General features: G+C 44.8%; 1 protein-coding gene across 6 annotated transcripts in view; it reads left to right on the top strand.

Annotated features, from left to right (window-relative positions):
- Positions 1 to 2,387: 2,387 nt before the first annotated feature.
- The window catches only part of MYO1C (myosin IC), a 51,372-nt gene continuing 27,037 nt past the window's right edge, over positions 2,388 to 26,722 (top strand). Inside the window, exons 1-2 of one of the 6 annotated variants that reach the window (XM_088066341.1) lie at positions 4,294 to 4,364; positions 6,919 to 7,036. Coding sequence is in view for 2 of the 6 variants with exons in the window: in XM_088066336.1 (XP_087922462.1) it covers positions 4,242 to 4,364 (123 nt within the window). In the remaining 4 variants the exon portion in view is untranslated. Of the gene's footprint in view, positions 2,521 to 4,225; positions 4,365 to 5,034; positions 5,221 to 6,918; positions 7,037 to 9,451; positions 9,592 to 11,578; positions 11,958 to 26,722 lie in introns of those variants that run through there. The other 5 variants (XM_088066337.1, XM_088066336.1, XM_088066342.1 and 2 more) reach the window with 5 other exon arrangements.

A 26,722-nucleotide genomic window follows, 5' to 3' on the forward strand; every position in this document is an offset into this window, starting at 1 on the left:
GTCTCTTTTGTCTTTATGAAAGATCTGCTAAGTTATGCTTCATATTTTAAATTTGTGTATTTTAATATAAATTTGCATTTGGTTTCTATCTAAGGAGAACTTTTCGTAACTCCTTGCTGTTGGAGAATTAATTTCCAAATGGGAACTATATATCCCAAGGAATGTTGTCCAGTTTAGCCTCCTTTCACTCCCATATATTTCTGATTGCTGCCTAACCTCAGGATGTGCAGTGTATCATTGCACACAGATAGTACAGCTCTGTGTAAACAGGAAATATTTCTAAGATGTCTTGCGTGTTTGTGAGACCCTAAAAATACGTTCTGATAAAGACCATTGTTTCTGCTACCACTGCTTCCTTCTCTGCTCTTGGATGCTGAGTGACACTCAGATGAACTTGTCTGAATTAATATACTGCAGTGGAAAGGCCAGTTGAACAAAGCTGGAATTAGGTTTTCCTTGAGAGAGGAAATGATACCTTTTTTGAGAGCTCCGTGTTGCTAACAGGAAACTTCCTGTGGCTCTTTCTGCCCCTGGATTTAGGGATTGCTGTTTGAATGTGATTGATACAAAGCAATTTCTATTTAATACACAGTTGCTTTGCAAAATGGTCTGCTCAGGAGCTGCCCTGAACTTGTTTAATTGCTTCAGTTTGAGGAACTGTAATCCTCTATTACAGTAGAGTTGTCATTTTCCACTTACAGGGTCTCTGCAATTAAAAAGCACATTGTGCAGCCTAGAAAGAAGCAAGAGAAATCTGTGTGGGAGCAGCTGAACACAGGTTGGGAGAATCACTGAGTGAAACAGTGAGATCTGGGAATGCAAACTGGCGAGAGGAAATGCAGAGGTGCAGGAAAAATTCAGAAAATATTAATATAGGGACCACAAAAGGATGAAAAACGGAATAGCAAACGTTTTAACCTGCTAAGCATGCTTTGAAACTGGCAGTTCTCAAGTACAGACATCAGCTCTGGTAGGGAATGTTTCAGCATCATTTTTCAAATTCCAATTGCACTATAACTGTGTGGTTTTACATCTCAAGGTCATCAGAGACCACATTATGCTCCTCTGTGCCCTTTTTTATTTCACTCTTTCTTTTAATTTTTTTTTCTCCAGCTTCTTTCTGCTATCTTTACCTTTTTCTTCCTCTTACCACTCACTTGTAGCCCATTTTCAGAAGGTTTTTTTTCACATAATTCTGGTATCTGCATGACAGGAGCCATTCCACTAGCACAGCTTTGGTGTTCTGATGTTTGTGATTTCTCTCCATAGAAAGGGGAGATAAATCAGGCTAGGTATTTCTCCTTATTACTGAGAATAGGATGGGTTTGCCTGGGGAAGTGACGGTGTTTGGTTTCTTAATGTGATAAAATCTATTTTTTTTAGTGGGACTCTGTATTGGGAAGTAAGTGCTCAAGGAAACAATTGTTGGACTGGAACAATCTTGTGTATAACAGCTAAGGAAGCATAAGAATAATTCCAGATATGAAACAGAGAACAGTTACAGGCTCTTTCACTGCAGTTGCTGAACAGAATTGTGTTACCTGGATCTGCTCTGGAGAGGCCAGTGCTTGTTAATCTTATTAATTAATCTTGTTAATGCTTTCTTGGCAAGCATTGTCAACTGCAGTTGGTTTGTAGTAGAGTTGAAAATTCAAATTTGGCTCTTCCAAGAAGATAGAAGGAATTATCTCCTCAGCAAATCTTAAAAGTACCTGAAATTTAGACTGATTTTTTTCTCCCCCAGTCACAGGCAGGATATCTGATATCTTTTCTGGAGGGTGATAGGTCTGGCCACTCTATTAATGGATGGCATGATCATTGTAAAGCTCTGTAATTCCACTTAAACCAGCATTCACCAGATTATTTTTTTCCTATTTGTAGGAATTTTCATGCTCTAACGTGCCAATTGATTTCCTTTGCCATGATTAGTTAGCTACTCAAGGACTCAATTAATAATGATTCCGTTCTGCAGCAGTTTGCAGAACTTCCTGTAGTTACCATGGGAGCAATCAGGGTTTTCTATTGCTTGCTCTTGGAGGCAAAGATGAAGGATTTTTTTCTGCACGAAATCTCCCAGTAGATTTTTGAATTCCACCATGGGATTGTTTCGTGCCAGCACCTCTGAAACAGCATCCGCAGCGACCTGACTTTTCTGGGCCCGGTGGGACAGAAATGAAACAGCAACAAAGTTGGAGGCAATAAACACAAACATAAATTTAGGCTTCTTGGAACTGTCATGGCACGTTGGAACGAGTGGAAGCCAGTCTTGAACTTCATTGTTTCAGCTCGCACCTAACACTTGGTATAAATACAGAGGTTCATCTTTTCCTCTCACAACAGGGCTCCGAACCAAGGACTGCACTTAGTCAAAGCTGGCTACTGCTGCACACTGAAATCAGAACTATCCATAAAGAACAGAGGGATTTACTGACTTTCCTTGGGAGAATGGAACTGCAGATTGAACGTATTCCTACAGGAGAAATCATCCGTGTGGTCGGCCACAAGGCAGAGCGCAGGACTGTAAGCCTGGCTTTTATTGTTCTCTGGTACTGCCCGTTACACAAGAACCACCTTAGTTCTGACTGAGCAACTCCAGGGCAAGAATGGAAGGGTTTGCAAGGCTGGGTGGTCATTGGAGTGACTGGAGCTGTGTTGTGAACAGGTTTTTTTTTCCTCTGGGAAGGAATTAGTAGCAGTGAACTGAGTGAGAGTTTAGAAAATACTTAAAATTTATTTCCTGTAGAAATACTGCAGTGAACCAAAGTTGGTGTTTGGCCTGGCTGTATGAATTCTGTCAGAATTCTGTGAGCATTTTCAGACTGCAGAGGAAGGGAAAGAGCTTTGAAACAGTTACTTTGTTCCTCTTGTGTTGATTGTGCTGTCACAGGGTTCATGCTCTGAATGTTACAGGAAGAGTCACATATGGAAAATTCAGTGGTACAGGCACATATTAACGAACTTACAAATATCTCAAGGAACTGATTAGTCTGTTAACTTGGGACTTTGTTGACTTGTGTTCAGGGTTTGTATATAAGCAAATGGAAATCCATGAGCTGATCTTTTCTGGTTTGACACAAACAGTTGAGAAAGATGGTACTTTTCTAAGAATAATTTCAGTGTTCTTGGAATGAATGGCTGTTCTGTGTGTTTGCTTCAGAATATTTTCTATCTGCATTTGTATAATTTTTAATTAAAGAAGTCAAAAGAAAAAGAACTGTAAAATTTAAAATGTTTGGAAGTACCTAAATCAACTGTGAATTTATCTCTCTCTGTCATAGCTATTTAAAACCTGTTTAACAGATCTTCAGCTCTGGTTGAGCCATCTTGTACTGAAGTGCACATCTGTGCATATCGCTGCTGTTTCCTAGCATTGTCTTTCTAGTGACTAATCTGAAACTCAGTCTGAAAATGAGCTGAGACGTTTACTGTGTGGTTATACAATTGTCAGGTAGAGCCATTTCACTTCAGAAAAAACCGGAGAGCTCCCTCTGCCTTGTTGGGGGAGGAGACAGTGGCAATTGTGGTGTTCTTTGGTTTGCAGGAGTGTTACTGACTTATTTCTAAGTGATAGCAGGGGACACTGACAGGACTGTTGTTTCCAGGGGGAAATGTTCCTTTAAACCGTAGCATATGCCAGGGTCCTGGGGGAGACATCAAAGAGAGAAAAGGTTCCATTTTCTAAAAAGTTTTAAACAGTTATTAACATTGCAAGAAGTGGTAATTTGCTACTTTGAAAACTGTGTGTCAGTCAGTGTTGGTGCTGCATTAATGGAGTGAGAGGGGTGGTTTTAGAGAACCTTTAAATTGCTGCAGGAGTGGCAGGAGCAGGGCTTTACTGTTTCATCTCAGAGTGTTGGAGTCCAGAATTGTGCAGAATTTCCTGTGGATCCTGACGAGACTGCCTCGGGTATTTCACACCTTTGTGGGATGAGCCAACCTGCTGCTCCCAGCGGATGGCTGCCTGAGCTCGGTGCAATCACTCCAGAGCGAACTTCACCCTGCGTCCTTCGCAGCAACATGCACTTCTGATGACTCCCACAGCCAGGAGGGGCCGGTAGAATTACCATCAGCGTTCGAGGTTTATCCCGTCCGTCTGGAGCACGCCAGGTGCGTCTCTCGGAGCGGCAGAAGCCGCTCAGCAGGACTCTGCCGCCGCTGCCAGTGCAAACAGGGCGGGCGGGCGAGGCGGGCTCCGGGAGCCGCGGGTGCAGGTGAGGGCGGAGCGGCGGCCCGCAGCCCGCATGCCCGGCGCTCGGACATGCTCACTAGCGGCGCTACGCGGGCTCCCGCGGGCAGTCGGCGCCGAGGCGCTCGCGGAGCCGCCGCAGGGCCCCGAGCCGCTCGTCCCGGGGCGCCCAGCGCAGGTGAGCGGGGCCGGGGGGGCCGAGCGAGCGCTCGGTGTGCGCGGCCGCCTCCTGCCCGCCCGCCCGGCCGGTGGCACCGGCGCTCCGAGCGCTCGGGCAGATGGCCGCGGGCTGCGGGGCGTGCGGGGGGCAGCGGGGGCGGCCCCGGCTCGGCCGTTCTCCGGCAGCCGCCGACCTTCCCGGAAACTCGGGACGTTCCCCACGGAAGGAACGAATGAGCGGGGTAGAGCAGCCGGCATGCTGGCGGCGGCACGGCGCGGCTCCGGCTGCCCGGGGCAGTTGTGGCTCGCCGGTTCCCGGGCGCTCCGTGGCTGCGCTCCGGGAACGCTTCCCTGCGCGCATCCCCTGCCCGGCGCCGCGGGGAGCACGAGCGGAGCCGGGGCCGGGCAGGGTGTGGCGGGGCCGCTCCCGGCTCAGACGTGGCCGTGACACGGCCGGGGCTCCAGGCGGCTTGGCTTGCCCTTGTCAAGACAGGCTTCCTGTACATCCCCAACTTGCGTTACAGCTCCGAGCGCTGCTGGGCGTGATCCGCCCTGCTGTGCGCACTGAGGTTCACATCGGAGGAATTCTTCCTTCTTTGCTAGTGCTTGCACAGGTGCCTCAAAGCACTTGATGGAGAAAGATCGGTGTATTTAGCCCCCTCTCACAGGTGGGGATGGTCAAACTCCTTAACTTCTCCAGTTTAGACCACACTCCCCACTGAGACTCGGGGATCCCCATCTCTAGTGCTGCTTTCCAAGCCAATTTTTCCAACCCTAATATACCTGGAGTTAATTGCTTTAAGTGACAGTGACTCATGGGAAGAATCTGACTCTGCCTGAATGAGCAACTCATTCTAGTAACTTGAGTTTTCCAGGTAAGCTGGCTTGAGCTGCATTCTTGTCGTTGGGAGGATTACAGAGGAAAAGTGATTCTGAGATATAATACAGAGAATATTCTGGTATTTAACCTCTCTCTGGCAGTTGCTTGAGGTGGGAGGCTCCTCCAGAACTACTTGTGGATGGCAGCTGCTTTGTTTTTAAAAGTGACTAATGAGAAAATCTGCTTGGTTGGTGGGACAAGCCATGAAAACAGAACCACTTCTTAGAGTACTTGGGAAGAACGGCATTTTTCTTTCATCCCCTTTTGGAGCAATAGACAATTGTCAGTTGTCAGCACCTTTTCAAAACTTTTAGAAACTGCCTAAGGCTTATGGAACTGATGAGTTCTTAGTTTTCACAGTAGGCCCTGATATGGCAACCACTGTCATAACACTTTGGGTGTTTCAGTTTTGATAGTGGATATAATCCTGTGTTTTACGGAGGGGCTGTGTAAATGTGAAGTTTTCTACTCTGCCTGGAAGGGACCAATGCAGTGCTACACTGAACACATGCTGTCCTAATTTATCATGGTATAAAGGATAGATTTACTTTAAAGAGAAGAAAATGGTGTGAATCATAACACACTAAGGAGTGAGAGATCCCGTGTGAGTCAGGATCCACAGTGTGTAATTTCTGTTCTCTTCTGCATAATCAGTAGTGAAGGAACTTGTGATTTACAGTACATCTTCAGGATTTATAGTAACTGTAAGACAACATACACAGATCCTGACAAAATGAGTCAAGCCATTTTTATTTTTCATTTGATCTAAGCCCACTGGAGGAAGGCCAGTAAAACACCAGCGGCTAAGAATTCTTTATGACATTAAATATAGTGTTTCTGTCTAGGAATAACCTCAAACTCTATGGATGCCTTTATGCAAGGCTGAGATAGTCTTAATCTTGTGCAGATATTTAAGACTTTTCTGTTTGTAGTGTCATGTTGCTTATTACTGCATTGGGAACCACATGCTTTCTAGGAACTGGAGAAATTCCTCTACCCCCGTCCAAAGGAACATTCTGCTCCAAACACAGGAAAAACAAACTGCAGCAGCTGCCACAGTCCCAGGGCAGTGTATAAAATATGGCAGCTACCACTGCCCCTTCCCTTGGCTCTTACCTGGCAGGTGTGAATGGTTCCAGCATAGAAAACGATGAGGATCACTGGGCTGCAGCACTTTGCCTCCCAGTTCAAAGGACTGATGAGTGAGCACTGTTCACAGATAACCACCAGTGCCTTCTGGAGGACAAATGTGTGTTTGGGGAAAGCTGATATCTTACAGGTGCTGCAGAAAAGGAGGTGGAGGGAACTCAAAGTACAGCAGATTTTCCAGGGGCTGGACTGTCCCACAGCCCTTTGTAAGAGATGTGAGTGTAATTCAATCACTTGTCCTTTCACACAGGCTAAAGAACCGTTTATAAAGGCTGATTTGTGTGTTTCTAAAGTGTTACCGTGGGGAAAACCATCTGTGTTGTGCTTTGGGTTACCTCTATCAGTGGCAGCCAAACGTGGTTAACTTGTGAGAAGTGATGCAAATCAGAGCTGAGCAGGCCAAACAAAACAGGTGATTTGTGAGGAGCAGTTTCCCAGCCTGGCTCTCTGTGTGAGCACAGCGACAGGAAAGGCTGGGATCAGGTGGGCCCTTTGTGCTGGCATAAAATGATTGCAATTACGGCGTGTGTGTGTCTCCTGTTAGGGCTTTTCCTGTGTTAAACTGCTGTGGAACCAGCTCCTGAGTGATGTGGCTCTGTCGAGGATTGCTATCCCTGGCTTCTCCAGAAACCATCCATCCACCCTGCTGTCAGCTCTAGTGGGTGAGGTTTGCATGCCTTGTCCTCCTCTGAGATTGTAGCACACTTCTTTTAATGCCCGGAGGGAGCCACTTGTGCTGTGCCTCTCTGAATTCAGGGATTTCTCTGCTGGAAAATATCTTGCTCTGTATTTTGTGCCCTCCTCTGCTTATTTCTTGTTGATGTATTAGTAGGGTGGGTGGCCAGCTCTTCCCAGAAAGCATTAATAAAGATGTAAGCAGGCAGCACGAGTCAATGTGAAAGGCTAACAAAGCCTGTTATGGAAGAAGGTTTGGAGTGGACAAATCTCAAGTAATTTGTTGCAACTGAGTCATGTTCTGTGGGGGTGGAAGTGTTCCTTACAGCCCTGCCCTGCCTTATTTAAATATTTAAACATTTAAATACAGCAAGGAGGAGCAGGGCCAGTACCTTTTCTGTTGCTATATATCTCCAGTGTAGTCTGTTGTATATTAAATTCCTGTACTGGAAGGCAGTAAAGGTTAGAATTTTGAGCTCCTGTGGCATTCATGCATGCATGGATAGCTCTCCCTGGCGGTTTTTTTTCTTTAGGAAGGCACTTGGTCAGGTGCCAATGTCCAGCTTTCCTGGGGCACTCTCAGCCCTTTAACTGGTACGGTGACCTTGGGCCAGCCTGGCCACCACCCTTCCTATGATTCAGTTCAGCAGCTGATAATAAATAGAAGTAGAATTTGACATTTTGGCAGTACCTTTGCAGTGCTGCAGTGAGGTCCCAGGGCTGGGAGGTACAGCAGGCTGCAGTCACTGAATGGGCAGTATCAGTGGTGGTGAAGAATGTTGTGTCAAAATGTGTTGTGATATTTGCCAGGAAATGGAGAGTCCATGAATGACTAAAACATCCTCTGTGACACAGCTGTGATGGCACTCAGCCTGCAGGCTGGGCTCTGTAGGCTAGAGCTGTGCCTTCAAATTTATTTTGGTAGCTTCTTTTGAAGGTACTTTTCTGGTAAAAATTTCACCTCAGAGTTTGCTGTGAAGATGATGAAAGGTCTAGAGGGGAAGTCCTATAAAGAGTAGCTGAGATCACTTGGTTTGTTCAGCCTGGAGAAGAAGAGACTGAGGTCAGACCTCACTGGGGGCTGGCAGCACCAACCTTTGCTCTGTGACAGCAGGAGGGAACAGCTGGAGCTGTGCCAGGGGAGGTTTAGGTTGGCTCTCAGGGAAAGGTTCTTCATGAGAGGATGCTGGGGCACTGCCCCAAGGCTGCCAGAGATCCAGGAGCATTTGGACAGTGCTCGCAGGGATGCACAGGTTGGAATTGTTGGGGTGTCCCTCCAGCTCAGGATATTCTGTGATCTGACTCTGTTTCCTTTTAATGTTCTGGTGTCTGACCAGAGATTTCACCCTTAGAAAAGGACACACAGAGCTGTGCTCCTAACCTGGGGCAGTGCACACTGGAACAGGAAAGCAGCCTTTGGAGGGGCTTTGAGGCTGCAGGGAAACCTTGGTGCCTCAGCAGCTGAGTTTCATTAGGCAGAGTGATCCCGGTGCCTTCTGCCAGCTGACAATCACAATCAGGTGTATTTGGCCATTTTGCTAATGAAGAGAGGGATTATGGAAGGAGCTGTAATTCAACTAGGGAGCAATGTTTGTCAGAGGATTTTATTGAGCTTGCGACTGCATTTTTCTTCATTACCATATACTCAATATTTTATGGTTGTCTTTATGTCTGTTTTCATTGCCACCTGCTGCCTGGTCTAGATGGGATATTCCTATCCAGGAAAGAATCAGCTTTACTTCAGCATTGTAATGACAAACTGAGAACAGAAAAAAGGTTAAACTCAGCTTTCACACTGCACATATTGTTCATGGCTGAAGGGTCCAGTTAAGTCAATGTCCAATTATATAATGAAGAGATAGTGATCTGTTTAGCTTTTTAGAAAATTAAATTCCACTGAAACAATATAACTGGGACTATAGAAGTAGGAGGAAAACTATTTTCCATTCTGAAGCAGGCCTTTGTATAGAGTTGGGTTTTTTTTGAACTAACAGTAACTAATAACTTGTACATTATGCAGCCCACACTGAGTCATTGTTTACTCAGGGAAATGACTTTCAACAGCCAGACTTGTTTGCGAAGTTTAATAACTAAAATATGCAGTTCTGTGCTTTACAAGGCTGCACACTATAATCAACATTTGGGCAAAAACAAAACCTGGTGCATATTTGCAACACCACACAGCACTGTATTACAAATGGTGCTGCTGCAGCTCAGGTTTTGATCTGCCCTAAAAGCTGGTAAGTCCAACGGTGTGGTTTGGAGAGAGGGAAGATTATTGCACAAATTAGTGTTGGGCTTTTCTGGAGTTTTATTGAACCTTCCAAATTAGAGACCAGGAAGCCTTGCTCTGTGTCCACACATCTTGTTGTTTTAAATAACAGGTTGTCTTCCACTCTTAGGACTTTTGGAGTCTGTTTGAAATTGCCTCTTGTGCTCCTTGGGAGGGGAAGCCACACCTTTGCACCAGGGAGCCAGGAATTCTCTCTCTGACAGAACTGGAACTCAGACAGCAAAACAGATGTTTCTTTTGCCCCTTTGAGTGAGTACTGGAGTTCAGTTGTGAGCTTTTCTGCCTCTTCCTGACTCATTATCTGTTCTTCTGTGTTAGCGTGGGGCTCTCCCACAGATATTACAGGAAACTTCCATCACCACCCATTACACCTGTAAAGGTTTTAACAACAGCCAGGGTTTGTGTCCCTGGTTCATTTTGGGGTTTTGAATAAACAACCAAGTGCAACAACCAGCACAGCACCCACCACATTTCTCAAGTAAACCAAGTGCTTAATTTAAAATAGCGTATTCAAAAAGTTTATTTTTGATTTTTCCAAAATCACAAGGTTTTGTGGACACAATTTTGTTAGAAAATAGAAAGGAAAACTTTGTTTCATGTGAAAATGAAGGCGAGTACAAAATATGTGACTTGCAAAATCCTCATTTTATTTGTGCATGGATTTGTTTGCTCTTATAAGTGGGGGAGGGGATCAAAAGCAAGTTCTGCAGAGAAGTACAGAGTGTATTTTTGTGTGTGCTCAACCATAGCACTCTGTGGGAACACAGATTATATTTAATTTTGCTGATCTTCTATCCAGGAATCTGGTGGATAGGACCTGGGAACAGCAGTTTATGGAGCCATCAGAATAGAGCATCAACTTTTACCATCCCAGAAATTCTCATGTTTTACTTTCATACTTCCATTAAAACAAATGTTCAGTGCTGTGATAATCCTTGCAGGATTGGAATTACTGAGAGAGCCACCAGGTTTCCTTGGGCATAAACCCAAGTTGTTCTGACTGCAAGGTGTCAGGATGGACATGGGTTATTTCTGGTCAGCTGGGGTGTAGAAAAAGTGTGGATGGACATATCAAGGTGAAACATGGTTGTTTGGAAAGGGAATTTACAAATTCATAACCTTCAGGGGGTTTGGATATTCTATGCTGGTTGAAGGGGTGGGATTTCTGAGGCTGAAAATCCAGGAGGAGAAGTGGAGGCTGAGAAAGGGTGGGAGACCAATAAGAAAAGCAGAAACTGGAAAGGAGTGGGAGGCTGAAATGGTGTGGGAGGTCAGCAAGGAAAGCAGAGGCCAGAAAGTGGAGGCTGGAAAAGTTTGATGGAGATAAAGATGTGTGGGAGGCAGAAAAGGTGGTGAGGCCAAAATAAGCCCACATCAGAGATCTGATCGATCTCATTTTGCTCTGTCGGCCTCCACATCCTCCTGAAGAAGGGGGACTCACAGACTATTCAGCTGAAGAAAATGAAAGCTCATCTTTATGGAATAACTTGGGGACAAATGTCCATTGTCTTGGCTCTTGTATTACTTCAGTTGGTGCTTAGTTTCAGCACTCGAAAATTTGGTTTCCAGAAGGAGGCAGATCTGTAAATTGTTTGAGTCTTGATTGTAAAAGTAGCGCAGATGAGCTGTAGTGCTGCCTGACAGTTCAATACCTTAAAATATTGTTCTTTAAGGTCACCAAAGAGGTGTCTCCTCAACCCACAGAAGAAACAGCATTCTCATGACTGCTTTTGCAGGGATTTGAGAAAACTAGGAGGAATTTGGGATAATCTATGCACATTCAAGAGATATTTCCAAACGAGGTGTTAAAGTTCCTTAGACCTTTTAAGAAAACATCATGAAAAAGCACACTGTCTTTTCTTTGCCTGATATAATTAAAGAATACAAGGGCTGATGGTTTTGAGCCATTTACATATTAGGGCAAAGCTTTCAGACATTATTTAACTCAAACATAAACTAACCTGATTTGAGATATTTGTGTCTTGATACAAGGAAGAAGCAGAGAGGAAAGGAGAGTGAAAAAAAAAAGATGAGCTGCACTTCCTGGAGACAAAACAGGGCAAGGCTGGTGCTGGCAGCCTGGCAGGTAGTGAGTGCTGAGAGGGAGCGAGGACTTCCCTGCTCTGGCAGGCTGGTCATGAGGGCTCCATGTGAAGAGGAAATGTTGCAAGAGATGTGGTGTTCTCTATGCAAAAACCCTTGCGTCGTGCAGGAGGCTGTTTGATCTCTCTCTCTCTTCAAACTGAAACCTGACCGGTTGCCAAGTGTCTGCTCTGAAGTTTCCGGATCTAGGTGGGGACGAGGGAGTTCCAACTGTAACCTGAATGTGTTGAACTGGCAGCTGCCGGTGTCCAAACCACTTGCACTGAGAGGAAAATTCCACAAAGTGGCTCCATGTAGGATGAGAATGTGAACTATGTCCAGGCTCACGGCCATGGAACTCACAAGCTGCGCTCCTGGAACTGTTTATTTTTTTCTGGAGGCTTCAGTGAAGTTGGCTGTTTGTCACTGAGTGCAGCTGTGCTGGAATGCTGCTTGCCTGCCATCGGAATAGGGAGCACCTGTGAAAGGATTGTGGTGTCACCTGAGAGGAAGAAAATCAGTGTTGCTGCACGGTGAGTGTGCACATCTGGGGAGAAATCTCTGTAAGAGCCAGTTATTGCCTTCCAAAGTAAAATTAGGTTGTGAGAAAACTCGTTTTGGAAAGGTAAATTCTGGTGTAAAGGTCTAAAAGTAGCTGTCAGCTTGGTACCTGGCTGCCTGTTTTGAGCAGTGAATTTCTCTGTGCTGAACTCTTGAAAGTGCTTTTCAGGCCACACTTCCAGTGGTCTCAAATTATCTTAATTGCAAACCACTTATCTGAACTGATGAGTAGTTAACACAAATGTGACACGGTGCTCGTTAGAGTAGAAAATCAATCAGTGTTTAGTGTGGGCTGGATTGACATTTCTGGATTGATAGGGGATGGGGAGGTTAATTTGGGTGATAAATGGTTCAGTGATGAGCGTGTGGTGTGAGCTGCTCCTCTCCTGTGTGCTGGCAACCAAAACCCATCAGCCCTCGTTTCTAAGGCCAAAAAATGTTGTCAGTTTTTGCAATTTTTTTGGAGTAGCAGAGCAGTGCTGGGACAGGATCCCCACGTGCCAGGTTAGGTGACTTATGGTGCTGCTCCCCTGCTCCTGGAGCACTGCAGCTGACAGGCTGCACCTCTGGTGGCATTCCTGGGCTTGTCCCCAGGGCTGCTGCGGGTGATAATGTCCTTGCATCACTTCTCCAGGATTTCAGTGCTTAAGGCATGAGGATGTGCAGAGGGGAGGGGATGAACAAGTAGCCAGAGAGTCTTGGAGCTTAATCCACATCACTTCCATTAAATGCTCTTTCTTTTGTATTCCCCCAGTATCTAAGATAAGCCTATCCTGATAGCAGCTCTGTTTAGAATCATAGAATGGTCTGGTTTGGAAGGGACCTTAAAGATCCTTGTGTTCCACCTTTCACTGAACCAATTTAAACTGGTTAACTCCCTGCCTTGTACTTGCATCCATTTGACCCTTTGATTAACTCTTTGAAACAAAGTTGGGAGTGCAGTGATGAAGAAAACAACATTTTCTGTTTGTTTAGCTCCCTGAACTGTCTGGTCAGAGCTGAATGGATCTTAGTCCCAGTCCAGAGGGGCAGAGGCTGTGTCACAGTAACATCAGCTGTCCAGGCCAGCTGACAGCAGCCTGGGACTGTCCTCTGGCACCTCAGAGGACATTTTCAGTGCCCTTTCCACCTTGGACAAGTGTCTGTAATGTAATGATGTGGGAACGATGGCTTGTGTGGCTGTTCTATTCTTACACTGCTGTGTTTTGATCCTTGAAGTCAGTGCTAGTGAGAAGTTTGTTTGCTAGAAGGTTCTAGAGTCACACTGGGGGATTTTTGTGCTCTGACATGTGGGCTGATTGGCACTAAGGCCTCCCAGCATGTGCATGTGGATCTAGGCCAGCTGTTTGGAACATGAATGGTAATTAGTTGTTTTCTAAATGTTGGCTTTACCAAGGTTTACAAACAGAGCAGGCGATCTCCATCCACTGCTTGTAAGGAACATTCCCAAGCTCTGACAGTCCCAGCTCCTGAGCAGTGCAGGAGCACCTGCCCTTGCAGTCCTGCACTGCTGGTGTCTTTAATGTGCTCTCAGATCAGGAAGAGAGAGGCACTGATAAATCCTTCCAGGCTGCACAGGCTTGGACACAGAGCCAGGAAAAGCTGGTGTCTGTTCTGCCTCTTGCCAAAGCATCCTTCGAGTGGCTGGGATCCAAAATGGGGAGAAGAGCCCAAGGCACAGGGTTCCATTTGGGCACTGGTGTCTGGAATATTTTGCTCCCTTCCCAGAGCATTGTTTTTCATGGATGGAGTTTGGGAGAGCCAGTGCACTGAGGGTCAGGGTGGGGGCTGCCCTGCCCAGATGAGGATGCAGACGTTCCCACTTTTGCTCTGCTTTTTACCAGGTGTAAATTTGTAAAGGACCTTTGAGCCCTGTGGGGCTCTAACAAGGCATTTGTGGTGGGTTGTAGGACAAGGTTACTGTGTTGTGGTATCTGAGCATGATGTGACTGACACAGGGTAAGGGAGAGGGAATTAATTCTGCTGCCAAAACTTTCCCTGCGAGAGGTCGGATCTGGCTCTGTGCCCACCCTGGGCATACGTGCAGGTTCCTGCAATTTGTTACTGTCACCACCAGCAGTGGCACACAAGGAAACAAAATTTAAGAATGCCATCCTGCAGCAGAGACCTCAAGAGGCTATTTCTAGATGGAATTGAAGCTCTGTGTGATGTAGTGTGGACTGTAGCCTCATTGTGAGGGTAGAAAACAACCAAAAGCGGTTTGCACTGGAATTCTTTATGCTGTAGCAGGCAGCTGGATTAAAATGTTTTGGAATTTTGCTCCTTTTTGTTGCACTTTGGGTGAAGAGGCTTCACAACCAGCTGTCATCCAGCAGGTGAGCTGGAGTGGGTTAGCACTTGGAAAAGTGAATTTTGGAATAGAGGGGTTTACCCTGCAACTAACTACCTGGCACCCATCAGCTGTTGTGGGGTTTGTCAGCTCACCAGACAAGTGTGTGCTCCTCTCACACACACCAGGAATTCTGAGAATGTGAAGTACTCTGATTCCAATCCCGGATGGCCCTTCCCCTCCTGCTCCAGGGGCTAGTGGAAGTAGGAAAGGAGGTCAGGCTTGAAATCCAAAGTCGGAGGAGAGGAATTTGTGGATGTACAGCGGATAACGCCCATCACTCACTGCTCTTTGCCACTCCCACTCCCCCTCCTTTGTGGAAAGTCTGATTAAAGGCAGCCGCTCCGCCCTGGCTGTCTGAGCCATACATCCATGCACAAATGCCAGATTCTCTTCATTCCAGGCTGCTGACTTCAAGGAGGACTTGCTCTGACAAGCTGGAAATGAGGGCTGGCAGCTTCGTCTGCAGCTCAAAGGCTTTATCTCTCTTAGACACTCTTCCTAACATTTCCCACAAACACTGCTCTGCTGGTAGGAGCTGTTGCACACACAGGATCCATCAGGCACTTATGAATAAAGCCTTACCTTGTGTAACTCTGCTCAGAACAGGCGAGGAACGCTTCACAAAGCCCCTGGCACCGGCAGAGCTTGCTCTCCTTGTGCTTCAGCCTCATTATCTGGGGAGCAGTAGGAAGAGTCAGCTCAGCCTTTGATTCTCCCGTCCCCCTACCAAGCCCTGGTGTTCTTTCCTCCACAAAAATCCTACAGCCCGGCCTTCATCTCCTGCTTGGCCTGTTTCCATCAGCTGAAAGCTGGCAGCTTTCCATCATCTCCAGCTTCCACACCATACTCTGATGCTTCTCCATCTCAGCCTCTCTTTCCTCTCTGAACTCCCACCTTCACTCCTGCCCCACTGCTCCATGAGTTCTTTTCCTTCCAGGATTGTTCTGGCTCCAGCAGCAGCCTCTGTTTCCCTGCTGTTGCCTCACTGCTCCATGAGGGATGCCAGCTGTGTCCACCTGTTAGGGTTGTTTTGCATGTGCCTTTAAGGCAGCTGCTTCTGCTGCATTTGCAGCTTTGAACCTGGAATATTCATGTTCCCTGGTTTATCTCAATCAATTGATGAACTCAGCCTTCAATAAATACTTTCCCAGGGTGAAATCTATTTGAGATGTAATAATGGTTCTAGAGAACCTGTGCCAGCACCTGCAAGATGGCCAAGCTCTTCTTTGATTGCTGTTTCTGTTTCAAAATCAGTATTAGAGCAAGTGTACTTTTACATTCACATATTTAACATGTGGCATGAGATAACCTTAAGCTTGATGCAGTGAGGTTTGCACCCTCATATAAAAATTTATCATAAATCAAATTTGAGTCATCATTGTGGTTGTGACACAATTTCTGCTTAAAAGGGCATCTTTGGTGTCATCACCATCTTGCTTCAGAAGCAGCTTGCTGGTGAGGGTGTGTACATGTCTATAGCGCCTAAAAACCATCAGGCCAGTGTTGAATGTCTGCCTGGTGCTTCACAGATTGCACAAGTGGCTGTTAGCAGGAAAAACTTTATTTTATTTTTTTTTTGTCAGATTTTTGAGGGAGGGCTGTTATCACAGGGATTTGACTTATGGCCATGTAACCAACTCTGCTGAGCAGAAAGGGGATTCCAATGATATCTGCTCCAAATTCTCTCTCCTGACCATAGGACTGTGCTTCCTGGGCATTGTGTGAAATAAGACTTGTGAAAAAAAAGCTCTAATTTCCCTTTGTGAAGCTTGATACAGAGCACACAGCTGGAGCAGCAGGATATGAGAATGAGAATTGTTGTTGTGGTGAGGATTTTGAACAAGAAACAGGCATGAAGTACCCAAAGCATTTAACCTCTGTGTTTTATTCATCCTGGAGCAAGTGTAATTTAAAGTGGCACCTCTATAATTGATGAAGTATCTTTTTACCATTTGTTTAATTACCAGTTTCAGTGTCTAGAAAGCAGCAGATCAATAATTTACAGTGATGAACTTCCTTGTGTCTCTGTTCTTCTACTTCAGCCTTGCAAACAACAGCTCCTGAAACAAACCCTCAAATATTGATGCTTTTTCTTTAGGTGATTTAAAAGAGCTTAGCCTTTTTTCCTGCCACAGGTGCACTCCAGCACCATTGAAGCTGAGGGCAGAGCATTGACCTTGTCAAGGCAGGGTTAATTTAGGGCTTGCCCTGGATGTTGTATCAGCTCTCAGCTTTTTGCAGCCTCCTCTCATTGTTGGAGTGATGAAGGCTGGGCTCCTGGTGTTGCTGTAACAGCAGATGCTGCTGCCCTGGCTTTAGGAGAGTTGTTAAAATGGAAAATTTAGGCTAATGAACCAAAGCTGCTGCCTGTGGTTTATATGTATTTCTTACATGATGGGGTTTGATAACAAATGTTGACTTTTCTATGTGAAGTACCTATTCTGGAGGCTCTTGGATCCTTCTGTCAGGTTAGAGCTCGGATTCCCTCATGGTCCTGCAGCACCTCCCCAAGGGGAGGTTCTTGATGTGTCCAAGAGGAGCTGCAGGTTCTGTATCTGTCAAATCAGAGGGAAAAAGGTGTTTCCTTCCCAGTGGGATGTGCCTTCAGTTCCTGTTGTGATCCTGGCTGCCATGGACCCTGGAGTTTCCTCACACAGCATCAGAACACAAGATCTAAAGACACCCAGCTTCCATGAGATCTCCAAATCCGTGCATTTCTAGCAGGATGATGAACTCTGCTTTCAGACTGCCAGTCTCATACCTGTGATTCTTCTCAATTTTTAGAGCCAAGACAAATATCTTATTTCTCCTAGACCTGCCTTTGAAACTGAGCTAAGAACTTGGACTTGGTATGAAGAACAAACAGGGAATGCATCCCTTTCCTGTCTCTCTTAGGAGTGCCAGTCCTGATCTCCTGTTGGAGAACAAGGTGCTGTGTTTGGCATTTCTGTTAATGTCACAACTGTCATTTCCTTCAGGATCTCTCCTTTCAGTTGGAGCTCACAGCCCAGAAAGTTTTGTTTACAAAATAGGTGTAAAGGGTCATGAGGAAGATTCCTGGGCCTGTTGTGTCAGCCTTAGCAGGGTTTGTGCAGTTTTGCAGCCACCAAATGCAGGATTAGGAGTAAATCAGAGAAAGAAAAAGGGTTTGGACCTAACCACAGCTGGGGAATGAATGTTTCCATTCTCTGCAGAGCCCCATGTTTATCCAGATGTGCTGCACACATTCCTGAGGACCACAAAGGGATGGACTCCTTCATTGTTCTTTAGTGTCTTTGTTTCTGATTAAACTGATGTCTCTGATAATGCAGAAAGTTTTGAAAATGCAGAGAGCAGGACTGTGTAGTTCTCCTTAGGAGGGAGTTGAAACTGCCTTGGAGAAGAGATATTCCTTACAGTCCAAAGGGGGCTAAGTTGCAGGCCAATAATTTATTCATTTTTTAACATCAATGTCATTAGTGCTTCTTTTACATTAAAAAAAAATCTTTATTTAAGGCAGTTTTGATCCACTAGGAGTGTCAGTTTTTAAACTCTTGGAAAACAACATTGTGAATTGTTTGAGTGCAAGCTGATGCAGGTGGATGTGGGGTATCTTTCTGAAATGATAGCTATACTTTCCAGGCAGCCTGGAACACTTTTGCCATCCTAATGGCAACTCATCATTCCCTGTGGATGTTAAGTGATGCTAAAAATCTACTTTGGGACAAAAGAGATTCACCAAAGCATTAAAGCCTGTTCACCACAGGCTCCTTGGGGCGCTGGCAAAGCAGTGAGAGGAGATGACCTCAGACAATACCCTTCATCTGGTGGCTTTTTCCCTCGTTTTCAGCAGGAGCAGGGCAGGCAGGGGAAAGGGAAGCAGCTCAGACATCAGCTGCAATATCATCTGTCCACGTGCTCAGCTCGCTGCCAGCCCCAGCCTGACACCCTGCCAGGGCCAGTCTCACTGCCTGGCTCCTCTCCTTCCGTCTGCCTCTGCAAACTGCTCAGGCCCTTCCTTTCAGCACAAGCTGGAATTTCTACAGCTCATCCAATATTCTTATTTTGGGTTCATGATCTAGTTGTTGAAACTCTCTCCTTAAACTTTTCTTAGGGGGGCTTGTGCCATCACAATCAGTGTAAAGTGCTCTTTGTTCCCTTACAAAGAAGGGTTTGAAAGAAGTTCGGTCTCATGTGTGTCACTAATAGTTTTATTGGAACTTATTTATAACTTTTCACTGCCCCAAAATAACTGCCTGCCTTAGGCCAACAAAGTCAGTTTGGAACAGAGGAGAGATGAGAAAAACAACCAACAAACAACGAAACAAAAAAACCCTGAAGTGGTGGAAGTACAGACTGTGCCTGTAAACTCTTCACTTCTAAATCATCAAATTAAAAACTGCTCCACTTGTTTGAAAGCATTCCCTGTGCTCACAGAACTGAACTCCACTTGAAATTGGAGTTTGCTACAGAATTGCTACGTTTGCTTTAAAGGAGGGTCACACCCAGAAGGAAAATAAGAACTTGATCCTCCCAGGTATCAACCAACACTTGCAGGTTGCTGACTTGGCTTTTTCCCTAAGGAGCCTGTGGATGTGCCACAGAACAAACCTATGGCAAATGCAATTGTACCAATACATAAATGTTGCTCGCAGCAACATATCCCCGTATTTCCAGTACAAATGATTGATATCCCGGATATTACACTGATATAAACATCTCTATCCTACTATAAACTGTCAATATGAAGGGATTTTGTTGTTACAGTAACAGTAGAGAGGAGTTGGGTTAGTTATTTGTTGGGGGCATCACTCATATACAAACTATTTTATAAAAAAATCCAAATTTAAGCAAATATGTTCCATGTGTGAGCCTCTCTCCTGTGCTTTTCAGGAACATTTTAGTCATTTGACCTTTATTCTTCTGACTTTGGAAGCTTGAATATACTCATAAAATCTAGATATTACCTATGCTCCAGTCTCCACATAACAGGAAAGTTCATGGCTTTGGAAACAAATTAGGAATTCCACGATAGCTTTATTCAAGCTTTATGAAAAGGAAAAGCTCCATGCTGCCTTAAAAGAAACAATTTCACTTGGCTCTTTTGGAGGGAGGTATTTCCTTTTTAAACTGTTTTTCACAGTACCAATGATGTGATTTTGGGTGTGGTTTGTTTCAATGTAAAGATACGTTGGTGAAAGTTGTCAATTAAAGAGAAAAGGACAAGAAAGGTCAGTGAAGTTCAGTTGTTTCCTATAAAGCAGTCTGATACAGTAGATAAAATTGGTATTTGGACTTCTGTAAAATGATGTGTGTTGGCACAGTTAAGAATGATGTCTTTCAGGTAGCCTTCCTTAGGTTTCAGATTCAACCTACTAAAGAAAATAAAGCAACTTAAACTTTCTATTTTAGTGCTGGCAGTTCTAAACAGACAATTACTGTATTCAGAGAAGAATTTTGCAATCATTGGGGGCACAGGGGAGGCTTGGGATCCTGTCCATACAACATTAATAGGGGTGGATGAACTCTGCTTTCAGAATCTTAGTCTCATACCTGTGATTCTTCTCACTCTTTAGAGCCAAGACAAATATCTTATTTCTTCTGGACTTGACTTTGAAACTGAGCAAACAACTTAGTGACTGCATCCTTGGAGCTGGTATGAAAAACAAACAGGGACTACAACAGTGTTAGGGTCCAGCCTTACAGCTGAGACTTTGTACTGACTTAAATCCACAGGGAGCTCCTTCCCAAAAATGTTCTTTTCCAGATTTAACTTCCAGATGCCACTGACCACAAGCCGTACCAGCAGAGGCCATCTTGCTGAATTGCTTTATAATTATTATGGAGCAAGTACTACATGAGAAAAGAGGCATAAGAGTATTTAAAAGAAGAGCTTTTTTTGTAGCTGTTTTTCTCTCAGAGTCATAACAACTTGTGTTTCCCAGCTTTGAAAAAACCTGCCTGTTGCCTGCACTCATTTTCCCCTTTGCTGTGCAGTCAAGGATGTGAAGTATTTAACAGGACAAAAATTAAAGGTCAGTCTAAAAATCCTCAGAAATCAAGATGTCCATAAAGATAAAGTCCAAAGAAACATCCTCTTGGCACAGAACTGCTGCTTTGAGTGCACACCCTTTTCTGGCCAGGTGTTGTGGGGACAAGGTGCAAGCAGCTGCTGAGATCCTGGTGGCACTGGAGGAATCCTGTGGAACAGTGCAGGGAATTGGGAATAATTTGGAATCTCAGCCATGTTTTCATGGGGACTGTGAAGCTCCTGATGCTGTGATGTGGAAAGAGCTTTGCTGTCAAACTCCAGTCTCTCATCAGTGACTCTTTCACAAGGGTGGACTGGGTTGTTGGGGTTTTTTTTAGGGCTCTCTTTTTAAGTTGTTGTTATTTGTTTGTTTGTTTTTTTAATTTGCTGTGGCAAACTGAGCCCTGCAGCTCAAGGAGGTCTCACCAGCTGACAGGAAAATGTTGGCTGGGATTTGGCCCAGTGTTTCCCTGGAAGCTGTGTCATTCTGCAGAGAAGACACTTAGGATGTGGCAGGGATGCAGATACAGAATTGTTTGTACATCTTGTCACAAACATCTCTTGCTGTCAGGGAGAAAAAAAAACAAACAAACCAAAACTCTGGGTGATAAATCTGTGTAGCAATTTATATTGTGCTCATTTCTGAGGCTGTGTTTGCTCAGCAAGCTGCTCTGCACTGGGATCTCCTGGATTTATCCAAAGACAAAGCAGAGATGGAAAGATATCCCTTGATGGGAATCACAGGGAAACCTTCTAGTTCTATCACTTTACCCAGAGGAGGCCTTTGTGAGCTCTGTTGTAGGAACTCCCTTCTATTTGTATAAGAAGGTGGAAAATCTGTCCTTTAACTGGGCTTGCAGGTTTGGTGTCTGCTGAAGGGATGGTGAGAAGTTGTGCCAGTGCCTCTGGCAGCTCTGTTGGGATGTGCACAGCTGCCTGTAGCTGCTGAAACTCTTGGCCTAGGAGATATTAATTCCTGCAGTTTTGTGGGAATGCTGCAAAAATGAGCTTAAATTATGCCCAATGTCTTTGCTGTTAAAACCAAGATGAGTAAGATAGTTGTCCAGTTCATAAAACATTTGTGCTCCATGGATCTGCAGCCCAGGAAGAGCAGGAAGGGGAGCTCTCAGCCTTCCCTCTGCATCAGCACTGCCCAAGTTGTGCTTTAGGATGTGGCTGTGTCTTTTCCTGCCCTTTCCCAATCAAACATGCTCAGCTTTGCTTTGCAAATGTTATTTTGTAGATTTAAAAGTCTATTCTGTCTTTTTCCTGCCACGGGGAAAAGCAAGGGCATTACAGAAGGACAGAGCAACTCTAATTTGTCCATTTAGTTGCTGTTTTTGGCTGTAGGACAGGACCCTGCTCAGCAGAGGAGTCACAGGTTAAACTCTGTCCCGCTGTGTGGAGGGGAGCCCTGGATGTGCTGCCTTCTCCTGATGTGTGAGCAGCCTGGTGTGTCCCTCCTCAGGATTCCTGTACATCCTTCTCCTCCAGACTGCAAACAGTTTAGTGCTGATTTGGCCTTATATAGTAATTTCCTATTATTAGAAACATTTCCTTGGGATCTTGCTCAGGGAGTAGCAGAGGGAAATCCTGTTTCCTTCATCTAACTTGCAGGCACAGCACCAGTGCTCACTCTTTCCTTATCTCGTGTGGATGGAACAAGAAGTTTTTGTTGTGATCTGCTTTCCAGCCTTAAGCCCTTTCTAACACTGAGCCTCTTTTCAGAAAAGCAGGAAAAGAAATGTGAAGGAATAGGAACTGTCAGTCAGCAGTGTGAGCTGTAAAGTTTTGTCTGCAGCCTGGACATTCCCTGCTCTTTTTCATTGTGTTTTCCTCACTCAGATTTAGTCCTTCCTTTGGAAAACCAGCTCTCTGTTCACTGCTGGATTGTGTGGAAAATAGTGTGCTAGGATATTTCACCTGAGAGTGCCAGGGATGGGCAGACAGCCAATGGCTGTGTTAAAAAAGAGGAACAGCTTTAAATTAAGGAAGGAGAAGTTTTTGTTCTGCGTGCAACAAGAACGTGTTTTTAAAGCCGAGACTGGTCACTGGAAGCACAGAGCTATGCACAGGCTTTGAACACTTAATTTTTCCTGTGAAAACATTTTTTCCCCTTAAAAGGAAGATGTAGGTCCTGCCACTGGGAGTGACTGTTTGGAAAGTCAGTCGGGAGGAATGCACATCAGCTGAGCTGGGCCAGGCTGTTTGTGTTACCAGCTCCCTCCAAACCCCATCCCTGCCACGGCCGCTGCAGGGGAACTGCTTAAAACGATTGTGTCAGAGCACAGGGAATTAACTGTTGGCTTTAAACTTTGTTGTTAGAGTCAATGCAACAATTGCTGTTGGGATTGGAGCGTGTTTGTAAAATCAGGGAAACCCTGACAGGGCCGTGAGCGGGAGCAGCCACGGGCATGAGACGAACTGGCATCACATTAAGGGCATCTGGGAATTATAAAGTGGGACTTTGTTCTGATGGCCACTGTCAAAGCCAGCCAGCCATTTCTGTTTCACTGCTTCAGCAGAAAGCAGCAACAAGGAAAATTTATCTTAATTTGTTAGATTAACCCAGTTTCTGTTTTCTCTCACGTCATAGACCCAGAATTATTGTGTGTGTGCGGGAGCCATAACTAAATACAAGCCCGTCATATGTGCTTTTTAATCCATCACCAGGGGCATCAAAACAGGGAACAGCACTGGCAGAGAAAGTGTAGGAATCCAAGGAGACGTGTGCATCTCCATTTTTTGTAATATTCTCTTTTTTTTTTCGTATTTTTTTTGTGAAAGACTGAGCTTGGGAAGAAAAGAAGTTTGGTATTCTCACTGACAAAGCTTTCTTGGAACAAACAAAACCAGTATTGACAGTTTTAGGCAAAACTGTTATTACAAAGCATAAATTAGAATCCAAAAATAATAATCTAAATATTCTTTGTCTTCTGGTTTTTGAACCCTTTTGGCCACACCTCACAAATTTTAAGGTTTTGTCTGTAGCCCTGCAAATACGTTCACACAGAATCGGGGAATTCAGGCAACTTGTGATGTCATGAATTTTGCAGTAAGATGAAGGAACTTTGATCATCTTGAGGCACCTTTTGAGTGAGTATAATGAGCTTTTGGTTTAACCTTTCTAGGTGTGCAGTTTCATAACTGAGCAGGAATGTTGTGTGTCCAGGGGCCAATGTCCTGTGTTCGAACCTCTGTTCCTGACTACTTGTTTAGAGCACTCTTGGGAGGGGGAGCTGCTTTAATCCAAAAACTGGGTAGAAAAGAGACAGTTCTTAGCAGAACTAATAATATAGGGAGGAGGTTTTGCCTTTTTATCAAACCTGTTAAAATATTAGCATTGGCTTTTTGGCTGGGCGTTGATTTATCCTTATCCTGCAGTCAGATGTTCATCCTCTGTTGGACACAGGGTGTTTTTTCCTAAGCAATGGGACAAATGTCCCTCAGAACCTTCAGTTTCTGCTCTAGGGTGTTTTAGGAATGTGAGGCACTTTAATCAGTTTTAGATCAGGATAGTCTGGACAGCAAGACGCATGTGACAGGTTAAAGACATTTCTATTTTTTGATTAAGATGTTCCTCTGACCTGTGAGAGGAAGGGCTCTCAAATTCCTGGCCTGTTTAGGGTGGTTTCTTTCCCATGGTATTTTTGCCAAGTGCTTTCTAATTATGGAATGTGTCTTATTCTGTAGTTCTTTTGCAAGGCAGAAATAATGAATATTATAAAAATCCAGAACTCACTCACTGATGGATGAACTTAACACCTTCTGGAATAATATAGATGTGATCCATGTTGATTTTTGAACAGCATAAACCCCAGCCAGCAATCTCATACCTCCAGATTTATATTTTGAAGTGGAATCTGCCCTGCAGAGGGGAACACTGATGGTGTTTTCATGGGGCCAAACTCTTTATTTTTTCAGCAGAGCCACTGCTTGCGGGTGTAGCTTAGCAAGTCACGCTCGGCCCTGCGAGCCTGTCGGAGCAGGGCTGACAGGAAAGGTTTCCAGTCCCCTTGCTTTGAATGTGAAATTGTATGCATGGAATCAGCTGCTTATCTGCAACGAGCAGAGCGATCCCAGTGCTCTAATCCAGGGTTTAAATGAGTCACTTCTAACTGGTGAGGCCTGGAAAACTTGATTCATCCCTCAGCCTGTAGTTGCCTGTTGGAGTGAGCCAGACCTTGCCAGCCATCCTCAGCAGAAATCACAGAAAAGGGCTGGGCTCTGCTGCTAGAAAGGAAGAGTCTGGTTTTATCACCTTCATAATCCAGGATCAAGATGTTATAAAGTAAAATAATCTCTGCTTTCCAACTTTTTTTTTTCCCCCTTCCTAATTTAGGCTAACCCACATGCAAGAGTGTTTTCCTCACCAGCAGTAGTTTGGCTGCAGAAAAAAAGTATTTTGAGTAAAGGTCTTTCCATCGAATAAATAAATAAAAGGGTTCCCCTGCATGAAAAAAACCCAAGCAAAATGTGTAAAAAAAATGCACTTTTAAGTGCTGGGCTGTTGTATATTCTTCTCTTATGTGGCATATTTGGTGAAGAGATGTGATCTGAGAAGTGTTAGGAGGTGTAAACTAGGGAAAAGGTGAGGTTGTTTATGTGAAGATAACTCTGCTAGTACTTAGAATTGTAACATGAGTTTTACTGAATCTCTTTGGTGACAATTAGACTGGTTTGAGCAGTGCTGGTGGAGCCCTGACATTCTCCTGAAGAATTCGAGCTGCCAGGCCACAGCTTTAATTATGCTTGGAAAACTCCTGGCTCAGGGCTCACTGTTGTGTTTCAGTAATGGCTAATGTGGCTCAGTTTGGGAAGTGGAGTTTCTCTCTCCTCTGAGATCTTACCTGTGCACAGGAGAGGGGCTTGGAGTAGTTTCCATTTCCTTCAGCACCAGCCCAAAGTTAAACCTCCCAAAGAGCCACGTCCTGAAACTGCTGCCGTTAAAAATTCACCCAGGTGAGATAAGAAGTGAATGAAAGTCCTGCCAAACACAGTTGTGCAAGAGCCACAAGTAATGTTCAAAATGGAGTCTGAGAGGGCAGAGGAGCTGTGGCACTGCAGTGCTCCCAGCAGCCGAGCTCCATCCCAAATCCTTGGCACTTTCTGCCTGTGCCATCCACGGCAGCTGGGGTCTCTGGGATCGCTGCCTTGGGCACAGCTAATTAGAGGGGAGTGCTGCACCCAACCACTGACAACATCTGCTACGTGTGTTTGCTTTTAAATAGCCTCCTCTCTGAGGAGCCCAAAGCTTTTTAGTTTTTTTGCTCTAAATCCTTTTACTTCAGAGCCTGACTTTACCCTTCCTGTAGCAGAATTTGTGAAGGATGCATTTTGATAAGAAGGGAAAAAACAAAACAAACAAAAAACTCTTTAAGCAGGGCTGAGTGCAGATAGTGCCAGTCATGAAACATCAGCAGCTGAGCTTGGGAATCATTCCATGGCTCTGCATGTTCAACCATTAGAGAATCTGCTTGACAGCTCACAATATGAATTGCTTGGAACACCTGAGGGGTGGCATCCTCTCTAACAGATTTATATCTTTATTTGCACTACCTGTAACTCATTTTAGGATGGATGCACAGCTTAGTCCATTGAGAAGCAAAATAATTAAATAAAATCATAGGATAATTTTAGATTGGAAAGAACTTGTGGAGATCTCTGGTCCAACCTCACTTCCAGGTGGGACCAGTTTAGATCAAGTTGCTCAGACATTGTCTGGTTGAGTTTAAAATATCTCCAAGGATGGAGTTTCACAACTTTTTGGGACCCCTGTTCCAGTATTTGACAGCACTCACTGGGAAAAAAAATTTCCCAATAAGTCATTGGAATTTCCCTTTTTCCAGCTCGTGTCCATTGTCTCTTGTTCTTTCACTTCCCCTAATGCTAGTGAAGGCTGTGCAGCATTTTTGTCAGAGTGCCCTTATCTTGGGCAGGTGGGTGGGAAATGAGGTGGGGTTTTCACACTTTTGGTGTAGCTGTGGTCATTAATAATTCTATTTGAGTACAGAACACTGATGAGCTCAGAGATAGCAAAATGTGCAACTTGTGTTTGCAAGGGCTGGGGACTGAGGGCAGCAGTGCCTTCACTGTGTCCTCTAGAAAACTCTTGGTAGTGCAGGTGATTTTGTAATAAGGACCTCAGAACTTCGAGGTAAAGTGGGTGTTTTGGTGCTGGATTGGCTTCAAAGGAATTTGGAATTAAATAATGCTGAGCCAGGCTGGATGGGGCTCGGTGGAACTGGAAATAGGTGAAATTTAAGGTCCCTTCCAATCCAAACCATTCTGTGATTCTAAATCTGCTGCATCCAACCCTGGGCTCTTTATGATTTATATTTTATTGATTTCCTGAGGGGGTGATTCCAAGGGTA

This window comes from Pseudopodoces humilis, chromosome 23 (assembly GCF_049639895.1).
Source record: "Pseudopodoces humilis isolate 2021_Gansu_Grassland_sample_001 chromosome 23, ASM4963989v1, whole genome shotgun sequence".
In the NCBI taxonomy this organism is placed as follows: domain Eukaryota; kingdom Metazoa; phylum Chordata; class Aves; order Passeriformes; family Paridae; genus Pseudopodoces; species Pseudopodoces humilis.